The 22011-nt window shown below is 38.3% G+C and overlaps 1 protein-coding gene across 5 annotated transcripts in view; it reads left to right on the top strand.

Moving 5' to 3' along the window:
* The window catches only part of ANKS1B (ankyrin repeat and sterile alpha motif domain containing 1B), a 1156475-nt gene that overhangs the window by 270665 nt on the left and 863799 nt on the right, over positions 1 to 22011 (top strand). For all 5 annotated transcript variants that reach the window (XM_060413093.1, XM_042247116.2, XM_042247115.2 and 2 more), the window contains exon 9: positions 21440 to 21583. In XM_060413093.1, coding sequence (XP_060269076.1) covers positions 21440 to 21583 — 144 coding nt within the window. The remainder of the gene's footprint in view (positions 1 to 21439; positions 21584 to 22011) is intronic.

Below are 22011 nucleotides of genomic sequence, written 5' to 3'. Positions count from 1 at the left end.
ACCCTCTCCCTCTCCCTCTGAGTCCAAAAAGTCCGTTATACACATCTGTGTCTCTTTCCCTGTCTTGCATACAGGGTCGTCATTGCCATCTTCCTAAATTCCATATATATGTGTTAGTATACTGTATTGGTGTTTTTCTTTCTGGCTTACTTCACTCTGTATAATCGGCTCCAGTTTCGTCCATCTCATCAGAACTGATTCAAATGAATTCTTTTTAACGGCTGAGTAATACTCCATTGTGTATATGTACCACAGCTTTCTTATCCATTCATCTGCTGATGGACATCTAGGTTGTTTCCATGTCCTGGCTATTATAAACAGTGCTGCGATGAACATTGGGGTACATGTGTCTCTTTCAATTCTGGTTTCCTCGGTGTGTATGCCCAGCAGTGGGATTGCTGGGTCATAAGGTAGTTCTATTTGCAATTTTTTAAGGAATCTCCACACTGTTCTCCATAGTGGCTGTACTAGTTTGCATTCCCACCAACAGTGTAGGAGGGTTCCCTTTTCTCCACACCCTCTCCAGCATTTATTGCTTGCAGATTTTTGGATCGCAGCCATTCTGACTGGTGTGAAGTGGTACCTCATTGTGGTTTTGATTTGCATTTCTCTAATAATGAGTGATGTTGAGCATCTTTTCATGTGTTTGTTAGCCATCCGTATGTCTTCTTTGGAGAAATGTCTATTTAGTTCTTTGGCCCATTTTTTAATAGGGTCGTTTATTTTTCTGGAGTTGAGCTGCATAAGTTGCTTGTATATTTTTGAGATTAGTTGTTTGTCAGTTGCTTCATTAGCTATTATTTTCTCCCATTCAGAAGGCTGTCTTTTCACCTTGCTTATATTTTCCTTTGTTGTGCAGAAGCTTTTAATTTTAATTAGATCCCATTTGTTTATTTTTGCTTTTATTTCCAGCATTCTGGGAGGTGGATCATAGAGGATCCTGCTGTGATTTATGTCTGAGAGTGTTTTGCCTATGTTCTCCTCTAGGAGTTTTATAGTTTCTGATCTTACATTTAGATCTTTAATCCATTTTGAGTTTATTTTTGTGTGCGGTGTTAGAAAGTGATCTAGCATTTCCCCTAAAGTCAGGAACAAGACAAGGGTGTCCACTTTCACCGCTACTATTCAACATAGTTCTGGAAGTTTTGGCCACAGCAATCAGAGCAGAAAAGAAATAAAAGGAATCCAAATTGGAAAAGAAGAAGTAAACTCTCACTGTTTGCAGATGACATGATCCTCTACATGGAAAACCCTAAAGACTCCACCAGAAAATTACTAGAGCTCATCAATGAATATAGTAAAGTTGCAGGATATAAAATCAACACACAGAAATCCCTTGCATTCCTATACACGAATAATGAGAAAGTAGAAAAAGAAATTAAGGAAACAATTCCATTCACCATTGCAACAAAAAGAATAAAATACTTAGGAATATATCTACCTAAAGAAACTAAAGACCTATATATAGAAAACTATAAAACACTGATGAAAGAAATCAAAGAGGACACTAATAGATGGAGAAATATACCATGTTCATGGATTGGAAGAATCAATATAGTGAAAATGAGTATACTACCCAAAGCAATTTACAAATTCAATGCAATCCCTATCAAGCTACCAGGCACATTTTTCACAGAACTAGAACAAATAATTTCAAGATTTGTACGGAAATACAAAAAACCTCGAATAGCCAAAGCAATCTTGAGAAAGAAGAATGGAACTGGAGGAATCAACTTGCCTGACTTCAGGCTCTACTACAAAGCCACAGTCATCAAGACAGTATGGTACTGGCACAAAGACAGACATATAGATCAATGGAACAAAATAGAAAGCCCAGAGATAAATCCACACACATATGGACACCTTATCTTTGACAAAGGAGGCAAGAATATACAATGGAGTAAAGACAATCTCTTTAACAAGTGGTGCTGGGAAAACTGGTCAACCACTTGTAAAAGAATGAAACTAGATCACTTTCTAACATCAGTTTAATTTTTTAATTTTCAGTTTTTCAGCCTCCCCCCCGCCCCCACCCACCGCCAGACATACATTAAGACATGGATATATACATACTCACTGCAATGAGGAATGAGAAATGTAATGAGAGAATTTCTATTTTATTATTGTTAAAAGAGGCAATAGAGAAAGGGAAAGGACCAGAGTTGTCAAGTCAAAAGTATATGGATATAATGTGCCCAGAACAGTGCTAGTCCTCCTCTCTCCACAGTTGGAAATAATTGCTTCTTTTCTATACCTCCTAATACCTTGTTTCTGTGTCTCTTTAATGCTAATAATTTTGGCAGAGTTTTATTGTTTGATTACTTATCTACATCTGTTTACATTTTCAGTTTAGACTTTATGACATATTTATCTTCATTTTTCTTCAACCTCATGCTTAGTCTTGTAGGTAGTAGTTGTTGTTCAATAGGTATTCAGTTGACCAAAACATTTGTTCCGCTTATTCCGTAAGATCTTACAGGAAAACTCCAACAAACTTCTTGGTCAAACCAATACTTTAAAATTTTAATCCATTTGTTTGATGTAGGGATGTGATTTTAATTAATTAAATTAAAGGTGGCGTTAGTGGTAAGGAACCCACTTGCCAGACTCAGGTTTGAACTCTGGTTTGGGAAGATCCCCTAGAGAAGGTAATGGCAACCCACTCCAGTATTCATGCCTGGACAGAGGAGCCTGGTGAGCTACAGACCACGGGGTCACAGAGTTGGATACGACTGAAACGACTTAGCACACACACAATAATTAAGTTTTATATTAATTAAAATTTCTCCCACAGAGAAGTTTAGGCCCAGATGGCTCACTAGTAAGAACCCTTTTGGAAAATAAAGAATGAGGGTTGTTCCTAAGTTGTTAAATTAAGTCAAGATAACTGACACCAAAGTCATTATACAAAAGAAAAATTATGCATCAATACTACTCATGAATATGGTGTCAAAAATTCTTGATCAAATAGTAACAAACCAAGGACAGCATTCTATTAAAAATATTATACATCATGATCAAATTGGGTATATGTTGGAAAGGCAAGGTTTTTTTTTTTTTAATCCTAAACTGTGTGGATCACAATAAACTGTGGAAAATTCTGAAAGAGATGGAAATACCAGACCACCTAACCTGCCTCTTGAGAAACCTATACACAGGTCAGGAAGCAACAGTTAGAACTGGACATGACACAACAGACTGGTTCCAAATAGGAAAAGGAGTACGTCAAGGCTGTATATTGTCACCCTGCTTATTTAACTTACATGCAGAGTACATCATGAGAAATGCTGGGCTGGATGAAGCACAAGCCGGAATCAAGATTGCTGGGAGAAATATCAATCACCTCAGATATGCAGATGACACCACCCTTATGGCAGAAAGTGAAGAGGAACTAAAAAGCCTTTTGATGAGAGTGAAAGAAGAGAGTGAAAAAGTTGGCTTAAAGCTCAACATTCAGAAAATGAAGATCATGGCATCCGGTCCCATCACTTCATGGGAAATAGATGGAGAAACAGTGGAAACAGTGTTAGACTTTATTTTTTGGGGCTCCAAAATCACTGCAGATGGTGACTGCAGCCATGAAATTAAAAGACGCTTACTCTTTGGAAGGAAAGTTATGACCAACCTAGATAGCATATTGAAAAGCAGAGACATTACTTTGTCAACAAAGGTCTGTCTAGTCGAGGCTATGGTTTTTCCAGTGGTCATGTATGGGTGCAAGAGTTGCACTGTGAAGGAAGCTGAGCGCTAAAGAATTGATACTTTTGAACTGTGGTGCTGGAGAAGACTCTTGAGAGTCCTTTGGACTGCAAGGAGATCCAGCCAGTCCATTCTGAAGGAGATCAGCCCTGGGTGTTCTTTGGAAGGAATGATGCTAAAGCTGAAGCTCCAGTACTTTGGCCACTTCATGTGAAGAGTTGACTCATTGGAAAAGACTCTGATGCTGGGAGGGATTGGGGGCAGGAGGAGAAGGGGACGACCCAGGATGAGATGGCTGGTTGGCATCACTGACTCAATGGACGTGAGTTTGAGTGAACTCTGAGAGATGGTGATGGACAGGGAGGCCTTGCGTGCTGCGATTCATGGGGTCGCAAAGAGTCGGACACGACTGAGCGACTGAACTGAACTGAATTGAACTGAAAGTCAATATAGTTCACCACATTAATAGAAGAAAGGAGAAAAATGTATGATCATGTAAATAGTTATAGTAAAAGCATCTATCCATGATACAAAGTTTCAGTAAACTGAGAATAGAAGGAAATTCCTCAACCTATAAAAGGTCTTTCTACAAAAATGCCACAGTTGCTATGATACTTCATAATGCTGAAGGACTGAATGTTTTTGACTTAAGATTAGAAACAAGACAAAGATGTTTACTTTTGCCATTTTTATTCATTTTTGTACTGGACATATTGGGCAGTGCAGTACAATAAGAGTGAGAAATAAAGGCATACAGATTTCAAAGAAAGAAGTAAAACTGTTTTATTCATGTATGATATGATCTTTAACAGAGAAAATGCTAACAAATTCACAGAAAAGCACTAAAATATATAACTGGGTGTAAGATCATTAATTGTATGCTTTTACATGAAGAACAATTGAAAATTAAAATTAATCTAATGATACCATTGAAAATATTTTCCAAAAACTTGAAATACATGTTTATCCCTACAAATTTAACAAGACATGTGAAAACTGGTGTACTGAATGAGGACTGTGAAAAATAAAACATACCTAATGTAAGGAGAGATAGTTCATAAATTGGAAGAATAAATATTGTTATGATATCTGTTCCTCCAAAATTCTACTATAAACTCAAATTCCAAACAAAATTCAAGTAGACTGTTTTTTTTTTTAGACACTGATGTGTTCTAAAATGTGTCTGCAAAGTCAGGGCCTAGAATAGCCAAAAAATTTTTGAAAAACAACAAATTGGAAGGATTCTCTGATTCCGGACTTACTATAAAGCTAAGGTTGTCAAGTCAACATGGCAGTGGCATGAGGAGAGAGTGAAAGATCAATGGAACAGAATAGAGAGAGGTTGGAAATATTAATACACCATCACATATATGGTCAGGCCGGCCCCATCCTTGCTCGGCCCTCCAGCTGCCCTGGTGGCCCACCCCCATCCCTCTTGGACCTCAAGTCCTTCTCCCCACCAACTGCTTCTCCCTGTCGTCCCAGGAGCCTGGTGCCCAGCTCTAGTCGCACAGGGAAGCACAGCTGAGAATGTAAGGTTACTGAGAGAGGAAGGATTGCAGGCTCCTGCAAACAAGAGCTTTATGAGTGTAGCAGAGGAAGATGGCGGAGTAGAAGGATGTGCACTCATCTTCTCCTAAGAGAACTCCAAAACTACAACTCACTGCTGACCAACCATGGACAGGAGAATGTTGGATCCCACCAAAAAAAGGTATCCACATCCAAGGGCAAAGGGGAAGCCCCAGCAAGACGGTAGGAGGGGTGAAGTCACATTTAGAATCAAACTCCATACCCACCAGAGACACTTGGAGGGCTCAAACAAACCTTGTGTGCACCAGGACCCAAAGACCCCACAGAAACTGAGCCAGTCCTGTGGAGGTATGGGTCAGCAGTGGCCTGCTGCAGGGGCAGGGGTTCTGGGTGCAGCAGACCTGGGTATGGCATAAGCCCTCTTGGAGGAGGTTGCCATTAACCCCACCATAGAGCCGCCAGAACTTACAGGGGACTGCAGAAACAGACTCTTGGATGGCACAAACAAAACCTTGTGCTCACCAGGACCCAGGAGAAAGGAGCTGTGACCTCAAAAAAGACTGACCCAGACTTGCCTGTGAGTGTCCAGGAGTCTCCGGCAGAGGCGTGGGTCAAGGGCACTCAGTGCAGCAGTGCATGCATGGGACCTTTTGAAGAAGGTCGCCATTATCTTCATTACCTGGACCATAGTTTGGCCTCAGGTCAAAAAACAGGGACGGAACACAGCCCTGCCCACCACAGAAAATTGGATTAAAGATTTACTGAGCATGGCCCCACCCATCAGAACAAGACCCAGTTTCCCCTTCAGTCAGTCTCTTCCATCAGCAAGCTTAAATAAGCTTCTTATCCTTACCCACCAGAGGGCCAACCGCAAGCACAGACAACTAATCAAATGAATGAAAACCACAATCACAGACAACTAATCAAACTGATCACATGGACATAGCCTTGTCTAACTCAGTGAAACTGTGAGCCATGCTGTATAGGGCCACCCAAGATGGTCATGGTGGAGAGTTCTGACAAAATGTGGTCCACTAGAGAGGGAATGGCAAACCACTTCATATGCTTGCCTTGAGAATCCTATGAACTGTATGAAAAAGCAAAAAGATAGGACACTGAAAGATGAACTCCCCAGGCTGATAGGTGCCCAGTATGCTACTGGAGATCAGTGGAGAAATAATTCCAGAAAGAATGAAGACATGGAGCCAAAGCAAGAACAACACCCAGTTGTGGATTTGACCAGTGATAGAAGTAAAGTCTGATGCTGTAAAGAACAATATTGCATAGGAACCTGGAATGTTAGGTCCATGAATCAAGGCAAATTGGAAGTGGTCAAACAGGAGACGGCAAGAGTGAATATCAACATTTTAGGTATTAGTGAACTAAAAAGGACTGGAATGGGTGAATTTCACTCAGATGATCATTATATCTAGAACTTTGGACAAGAATCCCTTATAAGAAATGGAGTAGCCATCATAGTCAACAAGAGTCTGAAATGCAGTACCTCGATGCAATCTCAAATGACAGAATGATCTCTGTTTGTTTCCAAGGCAAACCATTCAATTACACGGTAATCCAAGTCTGTGCCTGACCAGTAATCCTTAAAGCTGAACTTGAACAGTTCTATGAGGACCTACAAGACCTTCTAGAACTAGCACCAAAAAAAAAGATGTCCTTTTCATTATAGGGGATTAGAATGCAAAAGTAGGAAGTCAAAAAACACCTGGAGTAACCCGCAGATTTGTCCTTGGAGTACAAAATGAAGCAGGGAAAAGGCTAACAGTTTTGCCAAGAGAACACGCTGGTCACATCCTCTTCCAACAACACAAGAGAAGACTCTACACATGGACATCACCAGATGGTCAATACCGAAATCAGATTGATTATATTCTTTGCAGCCAAAGATGGAGAAGCTCTTTACAGTCGGCAAAAACAAGACCAGGAGCTGACTGTGGATGATCATGAACTCCTTATTGCCAAATTCAGACTTAAATTGAAGAAAATAGGGAAAACCACAAGACCATTCAGTATGATCTAAATCAAATCCCTTACAAGTATCCAGTGGAAGTGAGAACTAGATGCAAGGGATTAGTTCTGATAGACAGAGTGCCTGAAGAACTGTGGACAGAGGTTCATGACATTGTACAGGAGCCAGTGTTCAAGACCATCCCCAAGAAAAAGAAATGCAAAAAGGCAAAATGGCTGTCTGAGGAGGCCTTACAAATAGCTGAGAAAAGAAAAGAAGTGAAAAGCAAAGGAGAAAAGGAAGGATATACCTATTTAAATGCAGAGTTCCAAAGAATAGCAAGGAGAGATAAGAAAGCCTTCCTCAGCAATTGATGCAAAGAAATAGAGGAAAACAAAAGAATGGGGAAGACTAGAGATCTCTTCAAGAAAATTAGAGATACCAATAGTACATTTCATGCAAAGAAGGGCTCAATGAAGGACAGAAATGGAATGGATCTAAAAGAAGCAGAAGATATTAAGAAGAGATGGCAAGAATACACAGAAGAATTATACAAAAAAAGACCTTCATGACCTAGATAATCACGATAGTGTGACCACTCACCTAGTGACAGACATCCTGGAATTAGAAGTCGTGTGCCTTAGGAAGCATCACTACGAACAAAGCTAATGGGGGTGATGGAATTCCAGTTGAGCTGTTTCAAATCCTAAAAGATGATGCTGTGAAAGTGCTGCACTCAATAGGCAGCAAATTTTGAAACTCAGCAGTGGCCTCAGGACTGGAAAAGGTCAGTTTTTATTCCAATCCCAAAGAAACGCAATGCCAAAGAATGTTCAAACTACCACACAATTGTACTCATCTCACACGTAGCAAAGTAACGCTCAAAATTCTCCGAGCCAGGCTTCAATAGTCCATGAACCGTGAACTTCCAGATGTTCAAGCTGGTTTTAGAAAAGGCAGAGGTACCAGAGATCAAATTGCCAACATCAGTTGGATCATCAGAAAGCAAGAGAGTTCCATAAAAACATCTACTTCTGCTTTATTGACTATGCCAAAGCCTTTGACTGTGTACACAACAAACTGTGGAAAATTCTTAAAGAAATGGAAATATCAGACCATCTGACCTACCTGCTGATAAATCTGTATGCAGGACAAGAAGCAGCAGTTAGAACTGGACATGGTACAACGCACTGGTTCCAAATCAGGAAAGGAGTACATCAAGACTGTATATTGTCACTTTGCTTATTTAACTTATATGCAGAGTACATCATATGAAATGTCGAGCTGGATGAAGCTGGAATCAAGATTACTGGGAGAAATATCAATAACCTCAGACAGAGATACAGATTACACTACCCTTATGGCAGAAAGTGAAGAAGAACCAAAGAGCCTCTTGATGAAAATGAAAGAGGAGAGTGAAAAAGTTGGCTTAAAGCTCAACATTCAGAAAACTAAGATCATGGCATCTGGTCCCTTCACTTCTTGGCAAATAGATGGGGAAATAATGGAAACAGTGAGAGACTATTTTTTTGGGCTCCAAAATCACTGCCTATGGTGACTGCAGCCATGAAATTAAAAGATACTTGCTCTTGGAAGAAAAGATAAAACCAACTTAGACAGCTTATTAAAAAGCCAGAGACATTACTTTGCCAATAAAAGTCCATCTAGTCAAAGCTATGCTTTTTCCAGTTGTCATGTATGGACATGAGAGTTGGAGTATAAAGAAAGCTGAGCACAGAATAATTGATGCTTTTGAGCTGTGGTGTTGGAGAAGACTCTTGAGAGTCCCTTGGACTGCAAGGAGATACAACCAGTCCACCCTAAAGGAAATCAGTCCTGAATATTCATTGGAAGGACTGATGCTGGAGCTGAAACTCCAATCCTTTGGCCACCTGATGCGAAGAACTGACTCATTGGAAAAGAGCCTCATGCTGGGAAAAATTGAAGGTGGGAAGAGAAGGGGATGACAGAGGATGATATGGTTGGATGGCATCACAGACTTGGACAAGTTTGAGTAAGCTCTGGGAGTTGGTGATGGACAGGGAGCCTGGTGTGCTGCAGTCCATGGAGTTGCAGAGTCGGACATGACTGAGTGACTGAACTGAACTGAACATAAATGATATATTGACTTTTTTAAGTTACAGGGAAGTTAAGTTCAGTGGGGAAAAGATAATGTTATCAGTGCAACTGAAACAGCTTCTATTGATATAAGCAATAATGAACCTCAACCTTTGCCTCATACTGCTATGAAAATTAACTCAATGTGTTTCAAAGACCAAAATGTAAAAGCAAACAATATGAAAGCAGAATATAGGAGACTATCTTTGTGACTTGGTGTAGGCAAATTTTAAAATATATTACCTAAATAGTACAAAGAATGTATGCCCAGAATATAGAATATTTTTAAAGAAAAACGGTTACAATTCTGGACATACAATGCAGGGAAATGAATCTAACATAGATCTTACAGTCTTCACAAAAATTAACTCAAAGTAGATTGCACACCTAAATGTAAAAGGCAGAATTATAAAGCTCCTATATTGCAGCATAGAAGAAAATCTACATGACCTCAGGTATGGTGATGATTTTTTAGATTCAATACTAAGGACATGAATCATGAAATAAATAATTGGTAAGTAGACGTCATTAATATTGGAGAAGGAAATGGCAACCCACTCCAGTGTTTTTGCCTTGAGAATCCCAGGGAGGGGGGAGCCTGGTGGGCTGCAGTCTATAGAGTTGCATAGAGTTGGACACAACTGAAACGACTTAGCAGCAGCAGCAGACTTCATTAATAAAATTTCTCCTCTGTGAAAGACAGAGTCAAGAGAAAGAAGAGATAAGCCTAAGATTGGGAGAAAATATTTGTTAAACATATATCTGCTAAAGGACTGTTATCCATAATATACAAAGAACTCATAATTTAGCAGTTTGAAAACTAACAACTGACTTAAAAATGGGCCAAGGCCTTAACAGACACTTCATCTAAGAAGATATACAAATGGCAAATAAGCATATGCAAAGATGTTCCATATCATATGTTATCAGGGAAATGCACATTAAAACCAGAGTGAGGTACTATTGCACAACTGCTAGAATGGTCAAAATACAGAAACCTGACAATACCAAATGCTGACACAAGATGTGGAGCTCAAATGTGAAGCAAGGGAAACTTACTTATTGCTGATGGGGATACAAAATGGTACTGACACTTAGCAGACAGTTACTACAGAACTAAACCTACCCTTACCAGATGACCCAGAGCAATGTTGCTTCTTGGTATTTATCTAGAGTAATTGAAAACTTTTGTCTACACAAAAATCGCACAAGGATGTCTATAGCAGCTTTATTCATAATTGCCAAAACTTGGAAGAAACCAAAATGTCTCTCAGTCGATCAAGTGTGGCACATCCAGGCAATGGAATACTATTCAGAGATTAAAAAGAAACCTATTATTCAGAGCTTTGAAATGAGCTATGTAAAGCCAGGAAAAGGTGTGGAGGAAACTTAAATGTATGTTACAATAAAAAGAAGCCAGTTTGAAAAGGCTATATTCTTTATGACATTCTTGAAAGGGCAAACCTATAGAGACAGTAAAAAAGAACAGTGGTTGGGTTCAGAGGGTGAATAGGTGGAACACAAGATCTTTAGGGCAGTGAAAATATTCTATATGTTATCATAATAATATATACACATCATTATGAAAGTGAAAGTGAAAGTGAAATCACTCCATGGTGTCCAACTCTTTGTGACACCATGGACTCTATAATCCATGGAATTCTTCAGGCCAGATACTGGAGTGGGTAGCTGTTCCCTTTTCCAGGGGATTTCCCAACCCAGGGATCAAACCCAGGTCTCCTGCATTGCAGGCAGATTCTTTACCAGCTGTGCCACCAGGGAAGCCCAAGAATACTGGAGTGGATAGCCTATCCCTTCTCCAGCACATCTTCCCAACCCAGGAACCCAACCAGGGTCTCCTGCATTGCAGGCAGATTCTTTACCAGAAGAGCTACCGGGGAAGTACACGTGTCATTATAAATTTGTATAAACCCTTACAATGTACAGGAGTAAACTGTAATATCAACTATGGACTTTGGATCGTTATAGTGTATCAGTGTAGGTTCATTAATATCAAGTGTAACAAATGTACCTCTGTGGTGGGGGATGTTTATAAAGAGAGCTTTGCATGTCTAGGGGCTTGAGGCAGATGGGAAATCTCTGTACCTTCATCTCAATTTTGCTGTGAACCTTAAATGACTCTAAAAAGAACAGTCTTTATTTAAAAAAAAAGTTTATAATTCAACAGTAAGAAGTCAAATTAACCCAATTAAAAATGGACAAATGATTTGAAAGGATATTTCACACCAAATCACATGTGTCTGGCCTAGCACAGGAGAAGATACTTAACACGTTGGCAGTCACAGAAGTGGAAATTATAAGTGCTATGTGGCAGTACCACATGTCTGCTGGAATGGCTAAATTAAGTGTTTCCAAGAATGGGAAGATACTAGAACTCTAATATGAATGTAAAGTGTACAAACACTTTGGAAAACATTTTGATAATTTACTAAAAAGTTTACAATACACTTACCATGTAACCTGGTATTTTAGGTGTTTACCTAAGAGAAACAGAAGTTTATGTTCACATACAGAGTTATATGTGAATGTTCACAGAAACTTTATTCATAATGGCTCCAAACTGGAAACAACCTAAATGTCTATTAAAGGAAGAGTATATAAAAAAGTTTTGATGTATCCATACCATAAAATACTACTTAGCTTTAGAAAGGGATACACTACTGATATGTGTAAAATAAAGATGTATCTCAAACACATTATGCTGAGTAAAAGAAGCCAGACCTAAAGTATATACTTTGTGATCCCATTTTTGTGACCTGTCTAATAGAGTGATAGAAAAAAGATTTCTGGGGCCAGGAGTTGGTGGGTACTGACCGGGGGTGAGCACAGGGTAACCATTTGTGGTGATGGTTACACAAGTGTATGCTTTTATCAAAAGTAATCAACCTGTATATTAAAAATGGGTGCATATTATATATGTAAACAATACCTCAGTAAGAAACTATTTGAAAACTAGTATTTGTTTATGTAAAATGATCTGTCATGAAGAATAGTGTATTTTCCAAAAGTTGCATATTTTGCCTCTTATACTAAATCTTGCAGAAAAAATAAGCTTGAGTCAACTTTCTAAAAGTAACCTTTATCTTTTTGAAATTTAGCTTTGACCTCTTGTGCATAAACCTGACATCAGTGTAGACTTCTTTCTCTCTCATTTCGTAATAATAAACAATATTATTATGCCAGAGTCAGATAAATGAACAAAAGTTTTAAGAGATATACATAAGAACATATAAATTGATGCTAGTACTCTTATGGCAGAAAATGAAGAACTAAAAAGCCTCTTGAAGAAACTGAAAAATTTATCTTCAAACTCAACATTCAGAAGACTAAGATCATGGCATCCAGTCCCATCACTTCATGGCAAATAGATGGGGAAATAATGGAAACAGTGAGAGACTTTATTTTGGGGGCTCCAAAATCACTACAGATGGTGACTGCAGCCATGATATTAAAACACACTTGCTCCTTGGAAGAAAAACTATGACCAACCTAGACAGCATATTAAAAAGCAGAGACATTACTTTGCCAACAAAAGTCCATTTAGTCAAAGCTATGCTTTTTCCAGTAGTCATGTGTGGATGTGAGAGTTGGACTATAAAGAAGGCTGAATGCAAAAGAATTGAAGCTTTTTATCTGTGGTGTTGGAGAAGACTCTTCAGAGTCCTTTGGACTGCAAGGAGATCCAACCAGTCCATCCTAAAGGAAGTCAGTCCTGAATATTCATCAGAAGGACTGACACTGAAGCTAAAACTCCAATCCTTTGGCCACCTGATGTGAAGAACTGACTCTTTTGAAAAGACCCTGATGCTGGGATAGATTGAAGGCAGGAGGAGAAGGGGATGACAGAGGATGAGATGGTTGGATGGCATCACTGACTTGATGCGCATGAGTTTGAGTAAACTCTGGGAGTTGGTGACAGACAGGGAAGCCTGGCATGCTGCAGTCGATGAGGTCACAAAGAATTGGACAAGACTGAGCGACTGAACTGAACTGAACTGAGTACTAAAGTAGAATAAGAAACCAAATAAGTTCTTCTTTGAAGTTTCCTAGATGGCCATGCAAAGAATGTCAGCTATGTAAAGAGGTAGCAGGTGGGGACACAGTGTGTTGGAACACAGCGTTTTAGAGCAATTACAATGACTGTCTCATGTACTATTAAAAAGAGAATAGTTCTCCTTAATCTAGTCTTCAATATTCCTTGCAACTAAAATACTTGCTTTAATAGCAATTCTGTCCTTTAATAAATGTGAATACTGGAGAATCCCCAGGTTTAAAATATCACCATGCACAGTAATATTATTTTGATGTGTGGATTATAGAAGGTGGACTCAGTGTACTCATTGGCCTAAAGAATTTCTGCTTCCTTTTTCTTGCTGGCATAAATCAGTTTAGGATGTATAGGTAACTACAAATAAATCTGAGAGAGATTTCATTTTTCAGAAGACCCTAATGCATCTGTTGTGAATTTCACTGACTTGGAGCAAATGACTGTGGTGAAAAGATAGTATAAGATAGCTCTGGAGTTATTCTCAGAAAATTTAAAGCAGATGTTTCAGTTCAGTTCAGTTCAGTTCAGTCTCTCAGTAGTGTCTGACTCTTTGCAACCCCATGAACTGCAGCACGCCAGGCCTCCCTGTCCATCACCAACTGCTGGAGTCTACCCAAACCCATGTCCATTGAGTTGGTGATGCCATCCAACCATCTCATCCTCTGTCTTCCCCTTCTCCTGCTGCCTTAAATCTTACTAGAATTGCATTTCCCTGCATTATAAAAGGTAAAGTAATTTGAAGAGCAGATAAAAATTTCTATGGGAAGAGATAGACACCAAAGAAGATGAAACCATCCTTCTACCCAACCATCATCACAGGGAGACAAATATTTGTTGGGGACGAGGAACGATTAAGTTGTGCAATTTAAAGTTTAGTCTCCTCAACTACAGAGTTTTTGTTAAACTCTAAATTGCTTGCTAATAGTTGGCATAAAGGTGTTCCTTAATGAAATCAAGTAGACATTGAGTTCTATAGTAGTTTGAACATGGAATGAATACAGTGAGGGCAAGTGAATATAGAGGAGTCAGAAGATAAAGGACACTAAATTCAAGGTTACAGTTAAATTGATGCCTGCTAGTATCAGTGAGAATATTCACATTATTAAAATTTTTAGGGCAAGCTGACATTCACTCACTCACTCATTTATTTAATCAACACATAGGCACTGGTTTTGTGGTATCTAAACCAACAGACAGCTATGCAGTTTGTAATCCAGTAGGGAAAGGAGTTATTTCTTAACCATTTCCTTATTTATTTGGCTGTGCCTGATCTTGGAGCACGTGGGATCTTCAGTCCTCCACGTGGCACATGGGATCTTTAGTTGCAGCATGCAAACTCTTAATTGTAGCATGTGGAATCTACTTTCCTGACCAGGGATCAAACCTGGGCCCCCTGCATTGGGAGTACGGAGTCTTAGCCACTGGACTACCAGGGAAGTCCCAGGAAAGGAGTTAGTGAACGAAAGTCATCTAATTAGTTTTTAAAATTTTATTTGTGATAATTACGATAAAAATATCAGGATGCTGTGAAGTATATAAGAAAGGAAACTAATTTTGGGGTACCAAAAAGGACTATCAGAGGGATTGAATTAAGTTCACACCTAGAGCACAAAGAAGATTAATCATGATGAAGACAAGAGAAGAGATTGCTCCATGAATTTAATAGGTTTTAGTACAATAGCAAGTAACAGAAAATCCAAATAGAAGTGGCTTAAAATGGAGAAGTTTATTTCACTCCACTTACATAACTTAGGGCTGGACTGTCCAAGGATGGACTGTCCTCATCAGTACAAGGAATCCAGGATTATTCTATTTGTTGTTCCATTATGTATATCCTCTAGTTCCAAGGATCCTTCATGGTCCAGGATGACTGCTCTAGCTCTAATAATTTCATTAGCACTCCAATCAGCAGAAAGAGGAAAGAGAAGGAAGGACATGCCTCTTTAAGAACATTTCTTATACCCCAGGGTTATACCTTAATAACACGGCCACATTTAGCTGTGACAGAGATTGGAAAAATGGTTTGTATTCAAAGCAGACATGCTTGCATGCTAAGTTGCTTCAGTCCTGTCTGACTGTGAGCCTATGGACTGTAGCCTGCCAGGCTCCTCTGTCCATGGGATTCTCTAGGCAAGAATACTGGAGTGGATTGCCATTCCCTTTTCCAGGGAATCTTCCTTACCCAGGGATTGAACCCAGTTCTTCTGAATTGCAGGCAGATTCTTAACCATCAGAGCCACCCAATAAGGGTACTCTTTGGCATACAATTGTATATTTATCAATTCTGAAAAAGCACTGGACACGAGTTCAAATCTAGATGGACATGCACTGAATGTTTGTAATGGTAATTAATGTCAGAAAAGCTTCACTGTCTCCTTTATAACTTTTTATTTTGAATGATTTGTTTTACAATAAGCATGTGTTACTTTAAGTTTCATTAAAAGTTAATGAATCATTTTCAGTTTTGAAAAACAAACACAAAAAGACTTTGCTGATTTGCAGACCAGATTGCTGACTCCTGTCCCTAATGATCTTTCTTTGTTTTGCCCCCCGTTTCTGATGGTTGCCTTCTCCCTGGAGTCTGCCCATTTGCCAGGTCCCTTTGCACTGACAATTCTTTTAGACTGTTTTCCTACTTTTTAATTTGATGTTTACATTTCTGATAGGATGAGAAGTAGCTTTGTCTCATTCCATCATCCCATTTCCCCACTCACAGGTTGTTCTCCTATATCCTGGCTCTGTCGAGAAGCATCAGTTTCTGCTTTTCTTCCAGGGACTTTTGGACAGGATGTAGATGTCCTTGGAGCTTTCTTGGTGGCTCAGACGATAAAGAATCTGCCTACAATGCTAGAGTTCGATACCTGGGTTTGATCCCTGAGTCAGGAAGATCCCCTGGAGAAGGGAATGGCTACCCACTCCAGTATTCTTGCCTGGAGAATTCCATGGACAGAGGAGCCTGGTGGGACTAACACTGGACATCCTTGGATTTTTTCTTCTCCCCCCGCCAGCATGTTTCTAAAGACATGCATTCAAGGATTGACTAATGAGGATTAAAGAGTCTGTATGGGAATCATATCTGATTCTTGATCCTTTTCCTGAACAGTATATACTTTAATTGCTTAGATTTACAATTTCTTTTAACTTTTAACTTTTTTATTTTGTATTGGAGTATAGCTGATTAATAATGTAATAGTTTCAGGTGAACAGCACAGGGACTCAGCCATACATATACCTGTATCTTTTCTCCCCCAAACTCACCTCTCATCCAGGTTGCCACATAACATTGTAGACTTACAGAATTTTGGACTTAAAATTTAAAGGCCACCAATGATAAAGTATAACATAACACAGAAACTCCTTTGTGGATATTCTGAATATTTTTAATATCTTTTGTCTCTTTAAAAAGTTCTCAAAATTAGAAACTTCCTTCTAATTAGTAGTTCTGAGAAAGATTATAGGACCTAGAGTCAGAGGACTTGTATTATAATCTGTCCTAAGTTGTAGGATGACCTTGAAAATTGAGTAACATTGAATTGTACACAGCTAACTTCTAAACTGTCTTTAGGGGGCAGCTAACAATGGCACCCCACTCCAGTACTCTTGCCTGGAAAATCCATGGACAGAGGAGCCTGGTAGGCTGCAGTCCATGGGGTCGCTAAGAGTCTGAGACAACTGAGCGACTTCACTTTCACTTTTCACTTTCATGTATTAGAGAAGGAATTGGCAACCCACTCCAGTGTTCTTGCCTGGAGAATCCCAGGGACAGGGGAGCCTGGTGGGCTGCCGTCTAAGGGGTCGCACAGAGTCGGACACGACTGAAGCGACTTAGCAGCAGCAGCAGCAACTTCTAACAGCTAACTTCTAAACTGTCTTTAGGGGGCAGTACTAAACCATAAAATTTAGAAAATAAATGCTACTTTTGCTAATGCTATTGGCAAATGTTAATATAAAATAAAAGTAAAATAACAATATGAGACTTGTGATGCAATTATATATACCTCTTATTTTTAGTAAAATTTTCTAGATAGTCAAATGAAATGTTAGTTTAAAACTCATTCCTTTAATGATTATTTAATAAATAATTATTAAATTACATTATCCAAAAGCACATAGTAAGAGATGCAAATGTGAATAAGGCATATTTGCTTTCGGATAACTTACAATTAACTAAGAAAAATAATTTGTATGTGTCTGTTTGTATGTATATAACTCTTTCAGGCCAAAGATTATAATAAAAATAACATCTATTGATTATTTTTTATGGGCTTCCACAGTAGGTAGCTCAGTGGTAAAGAGTCTGCCTGCAATGCAGGAGACACGGAAGATGCGCCTCTGATCCCTGGGTCTGGAGGAGCCCCTGGAGGAGGAAATGGCACCCCCTTCCAGTATTCTTGCTGGGAAAATCTCCTGGACAGAGAAGACTGGCAGACTGCAGTCCATAGCGTCTCAGAGAGTCAGACGTGACTGAGTGACAGCACTGCAGCACCACTGATTATTTTTCATCTACCTGTCACTGTCAAGCAACTAATTTTATCCTCATATAACCCCTTCAAGTAGGAATGATTATTATGCCTACTTTGCAGATAAGGAAACTGAGGATTAGTCAGATTATGTGATTTGCTCAGTAACACAGCTTGGAAGTGGCAAAGCCAGGAATATACATCTATTTGTATATATTAAATATATATCTGTTTGACTATAAAAATTTTGCTCTTTGCCACTGTACCATTTGTCATTTCAAAGTCTGTGTGAAATAACAGAATACACAAACTGACAGAAAGAACTGAAGACTTTCAGAAGAGAACAAAATCCTTCCTGTTTGTGGTAAATCTGGAAAATTTTATGTAAGAGGTGAAATCTGAACTGTATCTTGAGGAATCAATAGTATTATAGGAGAACAATAGCTAAAAACTGTGGTTAATACTTATTGAAACCTGTCTGCGTGTCAGGTACCATATATTCATTACCTTATTTTTCAGGAAAAATTTACTGTACTATTTTCCCACTGCATAAAGTAAGTGAGGCTGCCAGTGGTCCTATACTCTGAAAATCACACTAATTAGTAGGCTAAAAAGTAAGAGAGTTAGAACTTGAATCCAGGACTAATTTTACAGTCTAAACTGTTAACCAGTACAATAGTTGTATGGAGAAGTAAGGTGGAGGGCATGAATAAAAGCATGCACAAATTGGGAAAGGATAAATAATTCCATTTGGTTATAGCCTTGGGTGAATAAAAGGGAGTAAGAAAGGGGCTGAAAAACAGTTTGACCATAAAACCTTGAAGCTATATTAAGGAATATGGATATTATTAGCTCTACAATGGGAAGTAATTGAAGAATTATGAGCTGGGAACAGACATAAGCAGTTTTTCTTTGGGGAGGAGAAAGAGACAGAAGAAAACTGATTATAAAATGTTGATAATTGTTAGCCAGGCATATGATTTATACTGCCATATGTGTCAACCTTGATGGTCAAACCAATAATTGATCATGAGTTGGTGAAAGAGATGCCCATTTGATCATTCTAGTCATTTTTATAGATAGCATTGATCAAACATATGGATTGGATGCCCTAGAGTTAGGCAGTCTGGATTAGGATTCTTTTTCTGTCACTTACCATCTCTATGACCTTGGGTTTTACTTGACTTCCTGTGGCTTAGTTTAGTATTTTCCTGAAAGTCTTGTGTGAATTAAAATAATGAATAATAGAGGGCTCAGTAGATTGTAGCACTGTATTATTGTATTGTAATTATAAAAGCACTGTAGCATTGTTTTATATCTTAAAGACAGTAACTCACTGAAGGACTATTGAAGTTCTTAATTTCTCAGTTATTGAAAATTGATAAAGGGAAATGTAAGAGGTGAATGCAAAAACCAGTCGTATTGTGAAGTCTTATATGCTGTTTTGTAAAGCAACAACTTTTAGGGGGAGATGGGTGCTATTTACAATTCAGTATGTAAACTATCTTTACTAACTTCAGTAATCATGATCTATCAATGTTATACTGAACACTACACTCTGAATATTTCTAGACAAACTTATTGTCTTTGCTATTTAAAAAAAATACTATCTGCTGAATATTCAGCAGGTTCTTTTTTTTTAATTTTTATTTTTACTTTATTTTACTTTACAGTACTGTATTGGTTTTGCCATACATTGACATGAATCCGCCACGGGTGTACATGAGTTCCCAATCCTGAACCCCCCTCCCACCTCCCACCTCCCACCCCATATCATCTCTCTGGATCATCCCCATGCACCAGCCCCAAGCATCCTGTATCCTGTATTGAACATAGACTGGTGATTCAGGTTCTTTTAAGGTGGAATTTTTCTTTTGTTCTGGCAAAATTTCTTGCATTGTTACTTTGACAATTTCTTGTTACCTCTACTTGGAACTCTTAGTTTGATCCCTTAATTTTCTTAACTTTTAACTTCTTCTGTTCTGTCCTCTGGGGAATTTGCTCAGACTTATTTTCCAACTGTTCTATTGGATTTTATGTATTCTCTCTCTCTGAGGATACTGTTTATAATTTTTATCTGTATATTTAGTTTGACCTGTTAAAAGCTTCCTTCCAATATATGGCTATCATACTCTTGTTCATATTTAACTGAAAAATTAGGAACTGTTTATGTGGATGGAGTTTGTTTGGGAGGGGTTTCATAGTAGGCATTAAGGCATGGACCCCTCTACCATTTTCCTAAGTACTTACAGATTGTTTTTCTTGAGCAGTCCGGAGTATACTCTCATCTGCTACCTGGGAGATATGAACTTAGCTGCCATGCTCTCTAAGATGAATGTGGGAAGAAGGCACTGGGGCAGATGGAGCATCTTTATTTACTACATAGATAATCACTAAATTTCATTGTTTTTAAAGAGGCATCCCTCAGTTCACTGTGCCTGGTTTCTTAGAATTCATAATCCCTTTGCTTCAACCTCACCAGAAGGTAAATCTCCAATTTCTTGTCAGGTGGTGAAGGTTTATTTTCTTGGCTGGGTGATAAGTCTGGGGTCTAATTTCTAATATAGAGTTTCTATTCTGTTTTAGCTCCACCAGCACCTACGAAATTTCTTGCATTGTTACTGCACAGGTAGTCAGTCTCTCTCATTCATAAGTCCTTTAGAGGAGTTGAATCATGAATAGATCTGCTTTTTATTCTTCCTCTTTGCAGACAATTTGCTTTCCGTTTCCTCAGGTTTTCTGTATGAAATTGATAAATCATCTGTTTATCATTGTCTGAATGTTTTCTAGATATTGCTCATCTGTTAACTTCCCCCCTGCTGTCCTTGTCCTTATGGTTTAGATCATTTTTGCAAAAGTTGTGCTATCATTTAAGTGAGATTTGAAAAATAGCAAAACTAAATATGTTTGCTTAGCATGGAAGTCCTATTATTAACTTTAAAAGTGTTACCCCTCTTTCAAGGGCTTCCCAGGAGACATAAAAGACAGGGGTTCAATCCCTGGGTGTAGAAGATCCTTTGGAGGAGGGCAAAGCTCCTGACTCCAGTATTCTTGTCTGGAGAATCCCATGGACAGAGGAGCCTGGCAGGCTACAGTTCCAGGGGTTGCAAAGAGTTGAACATGACTGAAGCGACTTAGCACATACCCCTCTTATGCATATAATATGAAATTTTATGAATTTCTTTTTTTTCCCAAAAATGAGTCTACTTTTTTGATGACATTGTGAAAAAAATGGACTTTTTATCAATTCTTATTTCAATATTTTCATTTTGTTCCTCTGATTGCATTAGAAATCAAAATGTTTGTTGCTGTTTTTATGTTCTCTTGAGTCATTTTCATGTCCTGTTCTTCAACATGAACTTTGCAATTTACTAATCTTTGTCACCCAGTTTTTTCACTTTGTTTTCTTTCACACTCAAAATTAAATTACACATATTTTTTGGCTGATTTCCATAGCACAGTCACATAACTATGGCCAAAATTAAGCTAATTTCTTCTTGCTAACATACACCATGAGAAATTTATGTAATTTAATTGATGTTAAGATATTTAACTGACATTGATATAATATATTGGTATATATAAATTTAATTTCAGAGAACTTCATCTACAATAAATTTGTCACCAGGAGAAGTGGAAGAAGATGATGATGATGAGAACACTTGTGGGCCCTCAGGACTCTGGGAAGCATTAACTCCTTGTAACGGATGTAGGAATCTTGGCTTCCCTATTCTTGCACAGGTAATGGTTTACTTTCTTAAGATACAATAAAACATAAAAATGGTTGTCTAGGTTTTTAAGTAAATCTTTTTTATTACCCACTGAAAATCCAATTAGTATTTTATTTATACTTTGAAATTTTTCTTCATTTGAGGGTCAGTAAAATGCTTATATAACTAGCTGTACATGTATGCATAAGTCAACACATACTCTACATAATTATAATTTTATTTTGGTCATGATGCTAGCTCTAGAAAAATTGAGGTGTATAAGAGGTTTTAGTATTGATGAGTTTGAAATATTTCATTTTAAAGAATGCTATTTTGAAATTGAATCATAATTCATATTTAAATAATAGTAAAATGATTTAAAAGAAATCATGTGAGAGCTCTCCAAAAGCATAGTGATTTTTTTCCTTAGCATATGGAATATTGTAGAATAATGTGTGC

The sequence above is a fragment of the Ovis aries genome, chromosome 3 (assembly GCF_016772045.2).
Source record: "Ovis aries strain OAR_USU_Benz2616 breed Rambouillet chromosome 3, ARS-UI_Ramb_v3.0, whole genome shotgun sequence".
Classification (NCBI taxonomy): Eukaryota; Metazoa; Chordata; class Mammalia; order Artiodactyla; family Bovidae; genus Ovis; species Ovis aries.
The sequence above is the reverse complement of the archived record's forward strand: the minus strand, read 5'-3'. Positions and strand labels throughout refer to the sequence as shown.